This window comes from Panthera tigris, chromosome A1 (assembly GCF_018350195.1).
Source record: "Panthera tigris isolate Pti1 chromosome A1, P.tigris_Pti1_mat1.1, whole genome shotgun sequence".
Taxonomy (NCBI): Eukaryota; Metazoa; Chordata; class Mammalia; order Carnivora; family Felidae; genus Panthera; species Panthera tigris.
Genome location: NC_056660.1, coordinates 229,891,287 through 229,907,419, shown reverse-complemented (window position 1 = coordinate 229,907,419; position 16,133 = coordinate 229,891,287). Strand labels below are relative to the sequence as shown.

Below are 16,133 nucleotides of genomic sequence, written 5' to 3'. Positions count from 1 at the left end.
CCGCTTCCCTCTTCACTTCTAGACCGGCCTTATTGTCGCCTGCTACCACGGCTTTGTGGATACTGTTGTGGTCTTAGCAGAGTGCCCCCACGTTGACGTCAACTGGCAGGACAGCGAGGGGAACACGGCCCTAATCACGGCTGCGCAGGCAGGTAAGACCCAGCTCTTCCCTCCCAGAGCCGAGGCTGGGGAGCAGCTACCCGGTGGTGGGGTTGAGGGGGGCCCCCCGCACATGAACTCAGCTCGTGAGATTATTGTAAAGACGGGAATTGAGCAGAAATCCGTTCTCCGAGTAAGAGGTGCAAGCAACTGCTGCTCGGTATGCAAACACATCATCGTAGTGCATTCGGGACGATGCCGAGTTTACTTGTGCAGAGCTCAGCGTTGGGCGGACCTCACCCTGACGCCCGAACGTGACGCTGCACCGGCCACCCGGCCTTGTCATCCTTCACCTAGAGCCTCGCGCCCCACCCGGTGCTTGGAGCTGGGGGCCGGGAGAGGCTGGTGGACTCCTAGCTGAAGGAGACACAAGTGAGAGTTACTGTATCAAATCGGCGTATTTACAAGGTCACCTGACACTTGCCTGCAGCGTGAAGACGAGCCAGGAGCTGCCTGCTGAGGGTGTGTCAGGGCAAAGAGGCAGGACTGTTGGGGAGACAGCTCAGCACAGGTGTGCGTCCCACTGAGTGTCCTCTGGCCCAAGACGGTCATTGCCAGGAGTGGCACTTCTGCCCACACCGCCAAGTGCCTTGTGGCTGTCCTCTTCTAGCATCATTTGTGGGAGACAGACGCAAAGCTGTGCTCATCCCTTCAGAACCACGCGTCATTTGTAACTGTGGCCTTGAGTGGGTTTGTCACTTGACCACTTTGTGGCCACTTTGTGGCCAAGAGCCAAACTCTTGGCTTCCGAGAGTAATCTCTTTCGTCAGTCAGGCTGTCAGTCGCAAAGAAGCCGCTTCCCGCTGAGTCGGGAAGAAAAGGCGTTCGCTTATTACAGGAATGTAGGACCCCCCACCGTGTCGCTGGGAGCTGTTGAGTGTCGGACTCGGGGCTGGGAGGCTGGCAGAGATGCCCCAAGCCATGCCGCACATTGATTCTGGAAACACAGCGTCTGCTGCTACCACCGTAGCGAGACCTCTCAGTCCCATATTTTGCATCACGAGCTCCTGGGTCAGAGCCAGCGTGGGTGACTCGGACCCAGGGAGCCCAGGGAGCCCGCAAAGCCAGCATCTGGCAGTTCCGTTCCCCGTAATGTAGCAGGAAGTAGTCTGTACACGCTGCTTTTCGGTCGAGGCGGGTGAGCGGAGAATTCCCCAAACGTAGGGGCCAGGCTGTGCGAACACCCGTTCGCCTCAGCAGGTTTCAGGGTATGAAGCTTTGCCCTCATAGAGGCACCCCACGCTTTGTAAAGCCCAGGTCCACAGTGTCCTGAACGGCAAAGGTGTAAGAGGCTATCGTGAGGCATTCAGTGATCGTGGCTCCTTATTCAACCCCTCCCCCTGGCCGGGAACCAGGGATGCCAAAGTCAAGGGCGGTTCTGCCCTCAAGTAATTCTCCGGCTCGGTAGGCATCTGATGGAGCCCTGACGGCAGGTGCACTGGGTGGTGTGGGCAGAATGGGCCTGGGGGTTCAGGGTAGGGGTCGTGCAAGAGGGGGGCTTGAACTGAGTGCCAAGGAACTCAGAGAGAGGCCGTGGCAGGCGAGGCATCCAAAGGCGCGGGGTCAGGAGGGAGCCCGGCACTTCTCGGGCACTGTATGTGGCAGTAGGATTGAGTGTGTGACTAGGAGAGGTGAGGGGTGGTCCCGTGAGGAGACGGGGACCAGATCATTAAGGGTCTAGGTACCAAATCCATTTGGGTGCCATGAGGCTGGGTGTGTGAAGCCAGGGGCTGACCAATCCTGGGAGTCCCGAAGCGGTTTCGGAGGCAGAGAAGGAGCAAAAAAGCTGCTTGGCAGAAAGTGACGTGTGATGTGGATGGTGGAGGGGAGGTGGCAGCTGGGATGGCCTCTAGCCTCGGGACAGGGGATGACTGATGCAAAGGGGTACACGGAGAGCAGTAGGTGGGGAAGCACCGGGCCCATCTGGTGCGCAGGCCTTTGAGACGTGTGACACGTGTAAGAGGTCTCCGCGGCAGGTGGACGGTCTGGAGCTCCAAACTCCAGTGCTCCCATGGGGGACAGATCGGGGCGTCAGGGGTGGGTGGAGAGTGGGGCCCACGGCACAGACCAGGCGTGAACACTAGGAGAACGTGCGGTAGGAAGAGATTTCCTTTCTTGCTGATTGGCAAGAACTCTGTGTGTGTTAAGGATTTTGGTTGTGGTTTAATACCCGTGAGACACCTTCTGAATTCTTGCCTTTTCAAAATGTCTCATGGGGACGTCTGGGTGGCTCAGTCACATAGGCGTCCGACTTTGGCTCAGGTCATGATTTCGTGGTCTGTGGGTTTGAGCCCCACGTGGGGCTCTGGGCTGACAGCTCGGAGCCTGGAGCTGCTTCGGATTCTGTGTCTCCCTCTCTGCTCCTCCCCCACTCACACTTGTGTGTGCTCTCTCTCTCTCTCTCTCAAAAATAAACATCAAAAAAAAGTTTTTAATTGAAAAAAGAAAATGCGTTTTGTGTTCACATTAGAGCAACAATCTGTCCTTTGCCCTTTTTTTTTCCCTCATTGAGTGTTGCAGGGGAATCAGTGGGAGTCCAGCCTGTGTTTGTGTCTTTGTTGATACCTAGGTATTGCTGAGACCTGGAAATATCTCCCGTCTCATCCTTGACATTGAAAACACCCCCTCCCCAACTATCCTACATCTAAGCTCCTCTCTGTGCTCGTTTTGACTTATATTAGGTATATTTTTACTGCAGGAAACACTTTTCTGTTAATCTCTTTGAAACACTACCCGCCTTGTTTTGTTCTTTCTTCCTGAGATTCCCTCTTAGGGGGAGATTAAGTCACCTGGTCCTGCCATCACCGCTTTCTCTCTCCTTTTTTTCTTTTCCCTATCCTTTTAAGCACTGGGTAAATTCTGCATATTACTTCAGTAGTTTATTTTCTGCCATTCACTGGGTTACATTTACTTTATTCGTCTTGAACATGTGTAGGGTCAGTCTGTTCAGCCGTCTGTAACAAAAGTCCCAGAATCTGGGGGTGGGGATTAAACAACAGAAATTTGTTTCTCCGAGTTCTGGAGGCTGGGAATCCAGGATCAAGATGTCAGGGGATTTGGTTCCTGGTAAGGACTCTCTTCCTGGCTTCTTGTACATGGTGCCTCCCTGCTGTGTCCTCACTCCGTGGAGAGAGAGCGTGAGGTCTCTGGTGTCTCCTCCTATTTATTTACTTGTTTGTTTACTCATTTTGAGAGAGAGAGAGGGAGAGAGAGAGAGAGAGCAGGGGAGAGAGGCAGAGGGAGAGAGAGAATCCTACGCAGGCTTTGTGCTCAGCACAGGGCTCGACTCGGGGCTTGATCCCATGACCCTGAGATCATGACCTGAGCCCAAATCAAGAGTCGGACGCTCAACTGACTGAGCCAGCCAGCCGCCCCGTGGCATCTCCTCTTACGAGGACACCTGTCCAATTGGATCAGGGCGCCTCTGTGACCACATGGAACTTTAATTATTTCCACAATGGCCCTATCTCCAAATGTGGTCACACTGGGTCTTGGGGTTTCAACATATGAATTGTGGGGGGGGACATGAACATTCATTCTGTAACACCCATCCTTATGCAGGGACCGTGCTTTTCCTGAATTGATGTATTTTAAGTCGAAGATGACGTAGGCCCTCTCAGGGTTAGAGAGAGGCCCAGCAAAGGGGGGGCCGCTGAACCTAGGCTCAGGGCCCATGGCCCTGCGGTACAGGCGGAGGAATCAGGGGCTACACGCAGCCCTGGTTCGTCCCTGTGGTTTCATTTCCAGGCTGTGCGTGGTGGGGCAGCAGCCTGTGTTATGAGGATGAGCCCCCACCGTCGCGTGCTCGCTCTGCGCTGGGACCACCAGGGACTTCCTGCCTGGCCTTGTGTGCTGGGTGGGTCTCGGTGCCCCCCCCCCCCCCAGCCCACCTTTCTTTCTGGCCCCGCCCTTCTCGTTTGGGCCGCTGCTGACTTTCCCAAGGTCTTGACGGGCTGCTTGGGTCCTCCCCTGCGTCCCGCATCCGTCTCCACCTCCAGCGGTCCCTTTGTGGTTCCCCGCAGCTCTGCTGCCTTCTCTCTACTCCTTTGGTCACCCGTGGGAGGCAGGGAAGGGGCGAGACTTGTGTGCTCATGGCCCCCCACTCTGACCTCAAGAGAACTGGGGGTCCCTGCTGGAGCCTCTCCTCTGGCTTGGGTCAGGTTGTGGCGAGGTTACATCACTAGGGATGATCCAAGCATGGCCGGGGTGTATTTAGTTACATGGGCACCACGGGTAGATGAGTAGTGGGCAGGTGCCCAGGCCGTGACCCGGACTGGGTGGTCCAGCAGGATGGCTGTCCTGGGCGCTTTCTCCGCCTGGCACCGGGGGTGTGCCACTCAGTTGAGTATAAAATAGAACACACAGTGTTTGGAAGAAAACCACACAAGCAGCTAAAGGTCAACACAGAAAGCCAGTAGAGTTCAGGGTGAAAATCTCCTAGCTCCTCCCTCACTCCCAGGGCTCCAGCTCTGTTGTCTGGAGGTAGCCGTGGTTAATTTGATGTGTACATGGTTTTTCTTCTATCTCCTTAAACAATAGGTATATCATTAAAATCTATTTTCTTTTCTTGTTTTTTTTTTAATGTTTATTTATTTGGTTGGAGAGAGAGAGTGAGAGAGAGAGAGAAAATGAGCAGGGGAGGGGCAGAGAGGGAGAGAGAGAATCTCAAGCAGTCTCAGAACTGTTGGCACAGAGCCCCACACGGGGGCTTGATCTCCTGGTCCATGAAATCATGACCTGAGCCAAAATCAAGAGTTGGACGCTCAGCTGAGCCACCCAGGGGCCCCGCTTTCCTTGTTTTTAAGTTTTCTCTTTCTGCTGGTGTCCGTGATCCTTAACTTGCTTACTGAGTTGCTCAAGCTGGGAATGAGGCCCCTTCTCCGGCCCCACCCTCTTCTCCACCTGGCTCCCCCTCCCTGTTCCTGGGCTCTGACGCCTGGGACACCCGCCCCAAGCCTGCTTTAGAACTGACTAGTTTGGGGGGTGCTGGGAGGGGAGGGGCTTTTTTGCCACCTTAAAAAATCTGACTGAAAAGCATTTCCTTGTTTGTCTTAATTGCCTCAAAGGAGGAAGTGATTTTTCCCTAATTTGTTTCTGAAGGTGGTGACGGGACCCCCAGGGGTTGCCCCTGTCCCTGTGAACATTGGGACCTTACAACACGGCCTGGTTCTCATCACCAGCCTGGGGTGGGTAATCTGTGTTTTGATGCAGGTTTGGTTAAAACAAGGATTGCCTAGCTCTGCCCCCAGAGTTTCAGATTGAAAAAGTCTGGGAAGGGGCCTGAGAATGTGCATCTCACTAAGTTCCCAGCCCATGCTGCTGCTGCTGCTGGTCTGGGGATCCCACCGGGAGAAGGGCAGAGAGAGGGAGACACAGAATCTGAAGCAGGCTCCGGCCTCTGAGCTATCAGGACAAAACCCAATGCGAGGCTCGAACCCCCAAACCGCGAGATCATGACCCAGATGCTTAACTGACTGAGCCACCCAGGTACCCCAGGGAATTGAGGTCGTGGAGGCTGTCATAGCTTGCAGTGACTGGGGACGTCTCTCGATGGGCATTCAAGGCTGGGGAAGGCATGCGGCCCGGTGAGAAGTCAGAGGGACACAGAGGCGTCATTAAAGCGAGAATAAAGGAAAGCAGCAGAGAATCTGTTCGTGCCTTTCCCAGCTGTTTTAGGAAAGCAGCTATTTGAGCTTTCAGCTGAGACATGGTCGTGTCCCATTTTACCCCAATTGCATAACCAGTTTTATTTATTTGGTGAGTTCTTAATTCCAAAAGATGCCTAGTGATCCGTGCTTACAGTAGAAAATCACCACGGAAGTATTCTTTTTTTTTTTTCTTAAAAAGGTCGTGTTCCCCTCTCTCACATTCTCTATCTCACAAATCGACCAGCCGCCTACACTTCCAGATCTCAGCGTCTCCCTTTCAGGCCCACACGTGTGTGCGTGTGCGTTTTATTTACGTGCGTAGGATAATTCCATAGAGACGTTGGCTTTAATTTTTTCCACTTCGTAGATCCAGGAGATCTTTTCACATCGACCCGTGGACGCAAGATTTACCTTCCTCTCCTTGCAGCACACTCCTGAGTACGATTGTGTGTCTACGGCCGTGTCCCCCGTGTCCAGTAACTGTGAGGCAGTTCAGGAAACTGTAACTCACCCATTCTCTAGCAGATCCGCTCTTAAAACAAATATTTATTTAGCAATTACTTGCCATCCGAGGGCTACCCACAGTGAGCCAAAGCACACAGAATCCAGCCTCCCAAACTTTGAGTGTAGTGCACGTGGGGTCTAAGTTAGCCTGTTACAGACAGTGCTGTAGTGAAGTCGTTTGTGTCTGGGGGCGCATTTTTTAAAAATATACATATATATATTTTAATGTTTATTTTTTTTTTGAGAGAGAGAGAGCATGAGCAGGGGAGGGGCAGGGAGAGGGAGGGGGACAGAAGATCTGAAGCAGGCTCTGTGCTGACGGCCGCAAGCCCGATGCGGGGCTTGAACCCTGGAACGGTGAGATCATGACCTGAGCTGAAGTCAGATGCTCAACCGGTGAAGCCACCCGGGCGGCCCTGGGGGTGCATTTCTGAAGAGGGTGTATTGAGCAGCAGGTGTTGTCAGATGGCTGGAGTGAGGAATTGTAAGGGGACTGTCTGCAGAGGCGGGACCCTGGGAGAGCGACCCAGGCAGAGGCCTGCCCCTCAGTTCATTCACCTGACACTGCGAAGGGGAAGCTGGCAGTCTGTGGGGTGGGAGGGGGGTGGGAGGCAGGGGTGAGTACCCCCATCTCTCCTTCTGCCGCAGCCCCTGCTGAGCCACACCAGAGACCTCAGGGCTGAGAATGGGCAGGTGCCCTTTCTGGAGGCCAGCCTCTGCGCCCGAAAGCGGGGGCAGACAAGGAAGGGGAAGAAATGCACGGGTAGATTCTTAGAACTCAATTGCTCGGTCAAAGGACACACACATTTCCATAGCTGCTGCCGAGGGGCCTTTAGAAAAAAACCACAACAATTTATACTTTCCACCAAGTTCCCAAGGGCGTTCTTGCCAAGCCTGGGAAAGATCAATCTTTAGTGTTTGCCAGTCCCTGAATTATGGTTTGAACTTGTGTTTGCCTGATTCTCACGGCAGCCCGGGATCTGCTATGATGTTTCTGGGCGCAGTTGCCCGAGCACCCAGTGAAACAGGGCTTCGATGACGAAGAAGCTGCCTTCTCTTGCAACACGATGTGTCTGAAGGCCACGGTGATGCGGTTGCTTCATTGAGCGGCTCCGAGAGGCCAGGATCGGGGAGCCAGCTTCTCAGAAGTGCTGTTGACCTTTCCCTCATGCTGCCAAGACTAACACAGGGAGACTTTGGGAGGGGGGAGCAAATCCCTGTCTGTGTCCTATTCTCTAGGGCAGGAAAACATTTCCAGATGCCTCCAACAGAGTTTTGTTTATATCTCACTGCCAGGGTTGTGTTACATGCCCCATGCCAAAGCAAGTCACTGGCAAGGGTGACAGAATGACCCCAAATGACTTGGTCTGGTCAACGTTGGCCCCAACAGGATCCGTGTGGTTAAGGAAAACTTTAAAGCAACCAAATGTTTATATTATTTGATATCACAACTGAACTGAATGTCGGGGGTCTTGGCTTTCTACCGCACTCACTCAGCATTCATGAGTATAAATTAAGACGCAAATACCTTTGATCTGCCTGTCGAATGGTTCTCTAAGAAGTCTAACCTCTTCAGATACTTAATGCATAATAAAAATCCCACTGAATCTGTGTTAGGCCTTTACAATGGAGAGAGTGTATGAAAATAAATCCTCAAATAATCCCTAATCTCATTTAGCCAGCAATTTCAACCTCTATCCCGCCCCAACAACAACAAAAAATATAAAGTAAGGTAACCAAAGAAATGAGTTAGTCTCAGGAATGGAGTTAGGCATTTCCTTTCTCCGTTTCTCGTTCCTCTTTGACAGGAGTGTGACAGCGTGAGGAAGTAGCAGGCGTCTTTTTGAGCTGGTGACACTATAGAGTTGGTTGGGTCTAAGTAACCTCTGGCGTCCTTGAAACTTGTGATTCCTTAAACTTATTTTTACAGTTCTGAAGGAAATGCACTGAGAGCTGGCCCGACATTCTGTATGCCTCTTACTGCAGAGGGCAGGGTGGCAGTGAGGACTGGGGCTGGGGGTGTGTGGGGGGGATGCTCAGGCTGCCCGTGCAAGGCCTGGCTCATGAACCGGATTTGGGGAGGGCCCCTTTCAGAGGAGAACGCATGACTCGGCTCGAAACCGGGAATAAATGCCTCTTCAGTTTATTTATTCTGTTATCACCTCCCACGGTCATGATTTTAGTCTGACTTCATTCTGATTTTTCTTTTTAGTTTTTTGAAGTGTTTTCCTTTTTCTTGGTTTCTGTGTGTTTTGATTAAGAAAGTAGAGGTTGGCAGGTTTCTGGGTTTTCCTAGCATTGCCCTGCCTTTTCCTGTAAACTCCCGTTTCCTGAGCCCTTCTCTCTGGCCACTGCAATGCCTCTCCAGGCAACAACTCACCCTGCTGTTCATTCAGACACCTGACTGTCCCGCAGACTGAGAGGAAGCCCGTCAATGACTTTCTCACACTCCCTTCTCGGTATCTCCCCACCCCCCCACCCCACTTGGGGAGCATCTATTTGCTCTTGTAGCTGTGGTTGGATGTGACATTTCCAAAGTCAACAGTTCCCTCTACTGGCCTGATTTGGAAATTTGGAAAAGTACATTTCAAGTACCTGGAGTCAAACTAAGTCAAATCTTTGGACAACTCAAACCCTGTAACATTTTCCCATTTTTAGAGGAGCACGGGTTTATTGTCTGTTTCCTTCCCTCGAATAAAGGAGTAAACAAGATTCTTAGCCCAAAACTGGTATTCAATAAAATGTTGAGTTAATCAGCAATTAATACTTGTGATGCCCATGTAATTCTTACACAATGTAATTCCATGTCCTTATAATTCTTATGTGGGTTATAGCTTGGTGATTAACCTTTTTGATAAGTGAATTTTTTCCAAGAGAGAGATAGTAATCCTTGAGCCATATCACTTTCCAGATATATATTTATTTTGCTGTCAATTGGAAGTTTTGGATGTATGAGCACGGTCATGAGGGTTGTAGTGGTGGTGGGAATCCGCAGCCACATGGAAATGTGGGTCTGGGATACAAGGATGGTTCATGTGCCTAATTCAGGCTTGGAGGACCAGCAAAGAGCTTCCATTGGAAGAGATGGCTTATCAAGTAGCTGGGTAACAGAAGAAAAACAAATTTATAAACATGTATATTTCATGTACATACAGGAGATAACCAGGAAAAATGAGTAACTCAAAGAGGTGACTTAGAACTCCAGCTTCTATGGGATCTTGAGCAAAGAACAAATATGCGGAAAAATGACAGGACAAAACAAAGTAGTTTTAGGCTTCCAGGGATGGTACTCTGTGGGAAGGTAAACTAATGGGTAGAAAGTTTGTCATGTAGATTTCTCTGGAGCCTCTCCAAGCTGATAGGATCTGCAGCTGCCTCAGCAATTAACTTTTCTCTTCCTGGTACAAAGAGAAGGAGGGACTCTTTTGGAAATTTGTGTCCTGCTTTTAAGCAAATGGGAGAGGACAGGGAGCTTTCCTTGTGTCTGCCTTCAGTTTAAAATAATATATATCAAAGCAGCATAATTTGGGGTGGCATCTTCTGCTACCTTTCAGGGAGCAGGGCCAGATTAAAAGGAGCTAAGTGTTTATTTGTTTTTAAAGTTTTTGTTTATTTATTTTGAGAGAGAAAGGGCGAGCAGGGGAGGGGCAGAGAGAGAGGGAGAGAGAGAGAGAATCCCAAGCAGTCTCCGCACTATCAGCACAGAGCCTGGTGCAGGTGAACTCACAGAACCCTGAGATCATGACCTGAGCTGAACTCAAGAGTCAGATGCTTAACCAGCTGAGCCACCCAGGTGCCCCAAAAGGAACTAGCTTTCTAAAGAGTTATGAAGTAGTAGAGACCATTAAGGGTTTTAAGTAGTAGTTTTCTTGATCAGAAGAATTTCTTCTTGGAGTTATCATATTGGTAATGTGGAGAATTGATGAGAAGGCAGAAATGGAACTAAGGAGGACAGTTAGGAGATGGGCTGTAGCCCTTGGGGATGTGATGGTCCAGATCAGGGAGTAGTTATGGGGATGGGGAGACAAAAATAGACTTGCAAGATATTTAAGAGATGGGGTTGGCAGAATTGCATGATACTTTGGATGGGGGAAAAATGAGGGAGGGCTGAAGACGAAGCCCAGATTTCTGGCTTGGACACCTAGGTGATTGGTGATGTTCATCACTGAATAAGGAATGTGAGAGAGAGGAACAGGTTTCGAAGAAACCTGTTTTGAGTTTGATTTGTTTGTGGGACACTCAAGATGAAATATCCATTAGACAGATATTTAGCTAAGAAAGTCACGAAGAGGGACAGAGCTAGAGATAAGCAGTCTGGGAGTTCTAGAGTGATATCTGGATCCAGGAGAACGGATAGGTCATCGAGGAAGAGTGTATGGATAAGAGGAGGGCTTAGTCTTGCATCTGAGGCACAACAGCATTTCAGGAAGAAGAGAACAGAGACTCTCATAAAGGAAATTGAGGAGTGGCTGGAGAGATAGGAGGAAAATCAGAAGGGTGAACTATCAGGATATCCATGAAAAAAGAGTGTTTTGAAAGAGTGGAACAAGACAAGGGGTAAACTATGAAGACGTCAAGTAAGAGGAAAACTGACTGATAGCCATTGGGTTCCCCTACAACATGGTTATTGGATGGAAAGTACTTTCAGGAGGATTTGGGGAGTGTAAGTAGCAAGAGTGAGAGTGGATGACTCAGGAAGTTGAGCTTAGAAGTCAGATGACTGAGGGTCGGGGCTGGAATGGGCAGACAGGTTCACAGGATTATTACTGGTCATTGCAATGGACTGGATGTCTGTGTTCCTTCCAAACTTGTGTTAAATCCTGACCCCCAAGATGATGGTATTATGAGGTGGGCTTTTGGGAGATGATGAGGTCATGATGGTGGAGCCCTCATGAATAGCATTAGTGCTTTTAGAAAAGAGACTCCAGAAAGTTCCCTCCCCCATTCTGCCATGTGGGGACCCAATAAGAAGACAGCTGTCTATGAACCAAGAATCAGTTCTTACCAGAGACCGAATCTGCTGGTATCTTGATCTTGGATTCCCAGACAATAGAACTGTGAACTATAAATATTTGTTGTTTGAGCCACCCATTCTATGGCAGTTTGTTACAGCAGCCTGAATGGACTAAGACAGTCATACGTATGTATGAAGTTTTTTTAAGATGGGAGACCCGTTCACATGAATATCCAGTTAGCTATTGCTGCGTAACAAGCAACCCCAAACTCTAGTTTAAGATATATTTGTTGTTCATGCATCATTGAACGGACTGGGGATCAGATAATCTAGATTACTTTGGCTCACATGTGTGTGAGTGAGCTGGACCCTGTTCTAGAGTGTGCTTGTGTACTCCAGCTATGGTAGGTCTGCTCCATGGACTTCCTGTCCTCCTCCTGGGACCATCAGGCTGGCTTGGGCATGTTTTTCTTATGAAGATAGCTAAGGCACAAGTGCGAGAAGGAGTTTAGCCAAGTAAGTGCGTTTCAAGCTTCTGCTTGCATTATGCCTTTTATTTTATTTTATTTTATTTTATTATTTATTTATTTATTTATTTATTTATTTATTTTAACATACTTGGATTTTTTTAAATGTTTTATTCATTTTTGGGAGACAAAGAAAGAGAGAGAGAGAGAGAGAGAGAGAGAGAGAGAGACCATGAGTGGGGAATGGGTAGAGAGAGAGGGAGACACAGACTCTGAAGCAGGCTTCAGGCTCCGCACTGTCAGCACAGAGCCCGACGTGGGGCTTGAACTCACGAGCTGTGAGATCATGACCTGAGCCGAAGTCAGTCACTCAACCGACTGAGCCAGCCAGGCGCCCCAGCCAATGTTTTTTCTTAACAGAAGAACTGTGAAGTCATGTGACAAAGGACGAAGTGAAAAATTTGAGCCATCAGTGCAATCTGATCAGAGTGGATTTGCTAGGAGGGAGAGGTTGAAGGGAGAGGAGGTCATCAGTAGCACAGATATTCCACAGAAGTGGGCAGAGAGTGTTTTTAAAGCGCTGGAAGGGGAGGAGAGATTGGCATCTTTAAATAGAAGAGTCACCCTTCCTTTTTCTTAAGGAGGGAAGGACGAGAGACTGCTTGTGGATGTGGGGAAGTTTGTGGGGGTGGTGAGGGAAAGTCGGGGGGTTCCCTTCTTGTGGTTTCTGTTCCCTCTGTGAGGTAGAGGGTGTGTCATCTCCTGAGAGTGGGGTTGGCTGGGAGGTAGGTGGTTTAAGAGTGGGAAAGTTCGTGCTCGCTTCGGCAGCCACGTGCTCAAAGCGGAGCGATACAGAGATCGCCTTGCCTCTGTGCAAGGATGGCATGCGAATTCGTGAAGTTCCACATTAAAAAAAAAAAAAAGAGGGGCGCCTGGGTGGCTCAGTCGGTTAAGCGTCTGACTTCAGCTCAGGTCATGATCTCGCGGTCCGTGAGTTCAAGCCCCGCGTCGGGCTCTGTGCTGACAGCGCAGAGCCTGGAGCCTGTTTCAGATTCTGTGTCTCCCTCTCTCTGACCCTCCCCTGTTCATGCTCTGTCTCTCCCTGTCTCAAAAATAAATAAAATGTTAAAAAAAAAAAAAATTAAAAAAAAAAAAAAGAAAGAAAAAAAGCAGTGGGAGAGTTAAAAATTTTCCACATGGGACTTGGGGGATAGTCAGCTGGGAAACAGCATAGGTGGGCTGGGTGGGGGATCCAGGCGACCTTTTCCATCCATGGGCACCACGGCTGTCACGGATTTCCACCCTCATACACGCACTCAGCGATGATGCTCTTGGCCATCCATATTGGAGCCAGAATGATACCAGAACTCAGCTTCAGCTTTTTAGTCTCTGCTCCTGGCTCAGCCAGTCATCAGGGCCTGTCCGGTCAGGTCTTCAGGGGCCCTCAAAGTCAGCCACGCCTCTCCACCCGCCTGCCCTCCCAGGGCTCATTGCCCACCCACCGCCCCGGAAGGCTTGGGCGCAGCGGGGAGAGGATCCACACCCAGCTGCCCACCCAGAATCATTGTCCTGACCTTGTATTCTTGTCGAGTGGCCCCATGCTAGATCCCCCTTTTTGAAAACATGCTTTTGATTTTACAACAGTTGGACTCACGGAAGAGCTCCAGAGATGGTACAGAGAGTCTCTTATACCCACACCCGGTTCCCCTGTGGTTACGTCTTACATTAGTGGTATACGTTTGACACAGTGAATGAACAGTATCGATGCTTTATTACCATTCACTCACGTCCGTTCTTTACTCAGACTTTATCAGCTTTTCTCCGATGCCCTTCTTCTGTTCCAGGTCCCGTGTGGGGTTCCATGTTGCATTTAGTTGTCATGTGAGGCTTCTCTTGTCTGTGATGGTTTCTCATACTTTCCTTGTTTTTGTGACCTTGACGGTGTGGGGAGTACGGGTCAGGTAGTTTGTAGAGTATCCCTCAGTTTGGGTGTGCCTTATGTTTCCTCGTGGTTAGACTAGGGTTGTAACTTTTGACGGGGAGGATCACGGAGGAAAGTACTGTTCTCGTCACATCTTTCCAAAGGTCCCGTTTAAAAAAAAAATGCAGTGACAGTTGTTAAAGATGGCGAAAGACTTCATTCAGGACCATTGAGATAGGTACAGGGACCACTGCCATGGGATTTTGCAGATGGTGGAGGGGGTTTGGCTCAGCTCCCAGTACAGCATGGGCAAGTGGGAATTTATAGCCAAGGAACAGGGTGAGGGACAGCAGGTGGAAAATCACTCAGAAGAATATCCAGGGTAAAGGGAGTTCTGGCTAAACTGAGGTAACAGGATTCTTGCTGAAGACAGGACAGGGTGATCTGTCATTCCCGGGGCGGGGGGGCGGTATGGAGGGTGAGGACCGTGATCAGATATGGAGGGTGGGGTGCCGGTCAAACTGAACGGAGTTCTTGCTAAAACTAGATTTTCTAAGGAAATGCACAGAGGGGCCAGGGAGAGGGTTCAGGAGCCCAACCGAAGTTTGGTGAAGCACAGAATCTTTGTCAGTACGGCCGTCAACATGACTTACCACCGTGGATGTTCACCTTGGTCACCTGGCTGAGGCTGTTCTGTTCGTCAAGTGTCTCCGCTGTCCCCTCCCTGCTCACCATAGTCTCCTTGAAAGGAAGTCGCTCTGCAGAGCCGCGCGTAAGGAGCGGGTTGTTACGTTCCACTGCCTTCAGAGTGCAGCCCTGCATGAATTACCTGGAATTTTTCTGCACGGCACTTTTTTTACACACACTGTCTGTAATTTTCAAAAACGGTGAGGTCGATATTATCTCCCATTTTCTAGAAGTGGAAACAGGGACTCAGTGAATGAAGTTGGCTCACCTTCCCAACGTCACCCACCTTTTAAGTGGCAGGCTGGGACTTGAACTTGGGTGTTCTCGCAGCCAGCTCTTCTAAGCACTAAGTTCTCTGTCTAGGCTGTTGCTTAATCATACCACTGAAGTTAATTCATCCAGAATTCACTTAGCCCCTGGGTCACTTGTGGCCTTCTCTTAGGCAGGGTAAAGCTCATGGGGGTTGCTTTGGGGCTCTCAATGGAGAGCCCATCCTTTGAAAGGGTTTCATCCAAGGGCTTCAGGAACTAAATCTAATCCCAGAAGGTTGGACGGGGCTCAAACTAGATTTCAGTGTGGTGCATGTTCTGGTTATGTAAGCAAGGCTGTGTGTGTTTGTCCTCTGTGTCTATCTGTCTCTATTACTCCAACTCTTGATTCCAGCTCAGGTCATGATCTCACGCTTTGTGGGATTGCGTCCTGCATCGGACTCTGCCCTGACAGCATACAGCCTGCTTGGGATTCTCTCTCTCCCTCTCTCTCTCTGCCCCTCTCCTGTTCGCTCTAAGATTCCATTTCTGGGAGAGCCAAACTGTAATTACAAACTGTTTGGTGACTGAGGACTTAGCATAGTGATTCCATTTTGGACCTATTGTCTTGTTATTAACAGAAGACAGGTTAATATCTCTATGTCCTTAGAAGCATCTTGTCCTCTGTTGATTTCATTGAACAAGACCATCTGTGTTAAAGAGGGGTTATTCTGATATCCTGAGAAAGCCAGTGGGGAGGCAGGATGGATTTCCTGGGTCATTGGAAGCTCAGGCCTGGATGTCAGAAGGCGTCAGCCACACGTTGATTTTTCTGAGCTCAACATAACAAGCAGAACAGTTCTGTATAATGGGCTGTTTGCAGTGTGGATTTTCAAATTTTCCTCTCTCCGCCTGTTCAAAGCGTTTAGGATATATTGGTGCAAAGGACATCCTGGTGCAAATCACGACAGACACGCTTTCGCATTTTAGAAGAAATGGCTCTGAACGAATTGCAATTCGTTTCACTTCGACCCTGGCTAAATCTTAGTGACAGGTGCCGCAGAGCGTTCAGCTGGGTGACAAACCTGACTGAGATCAAAGGACCCTCCCGTCCCTGACAGTTTAGAGCAATTAATCTGCTCTGGGCACCTTGCGGCTGGCGTCATACCCTCCCCGGCACCTTTGATGACAACGGAGGGCACAGTGAGTGGAAGCACGAGCTGGTCGGAAACCGTGAGTCACGGCTGGTGTGTGGCACCCGTGTGTTTCTGGCTTGTTCCCGGCAAGGTCGTGCTGTTAGTCAGTGTTTCTCTCTCAGAAAGCTTCATGGTTCACCTTTCAGTTTTTGCCGTGAGTTCAGGAGATGGGCTGAGGTCCGTGGTAAGCGGACAGTAATGCTTCTAGAAGAGTCCGCACCCCAATTTTTGTCGAGAGTGGGCAGCCGTGAGGCCTCACCTCCTCTGCCACATCCCAGATCTCATGCAGGGACTGTTCTAGAGTCAGCCAGGGCGGGGGGGGAAGTGGCCTCATGGGTCTGGCATCTCC

The 16,133-nt window shown here is 50.0% G+C and overlaps 1 protein-coding gene across 1 annotated transcript in view; it reads left to right on the top strand.

Moving 5' to 3' along the window:
• Positions 1-16,133, top strand: part of ANKRD33B (ankyrin repeat domain 33B) — an 82,628-nt gene that overhangs the window by 49,369 nt on the left and 17,126 nt on the right. The window contains exon 2 of the mRNA XM_042997541.1: positions 23-152. Coding sequence (XP_042853475.1) covers positions 23-152 — 130 coding nt within the window. The remainder of the gene's footprint in view (positions 1-22; positions 153-16,133) is intronic.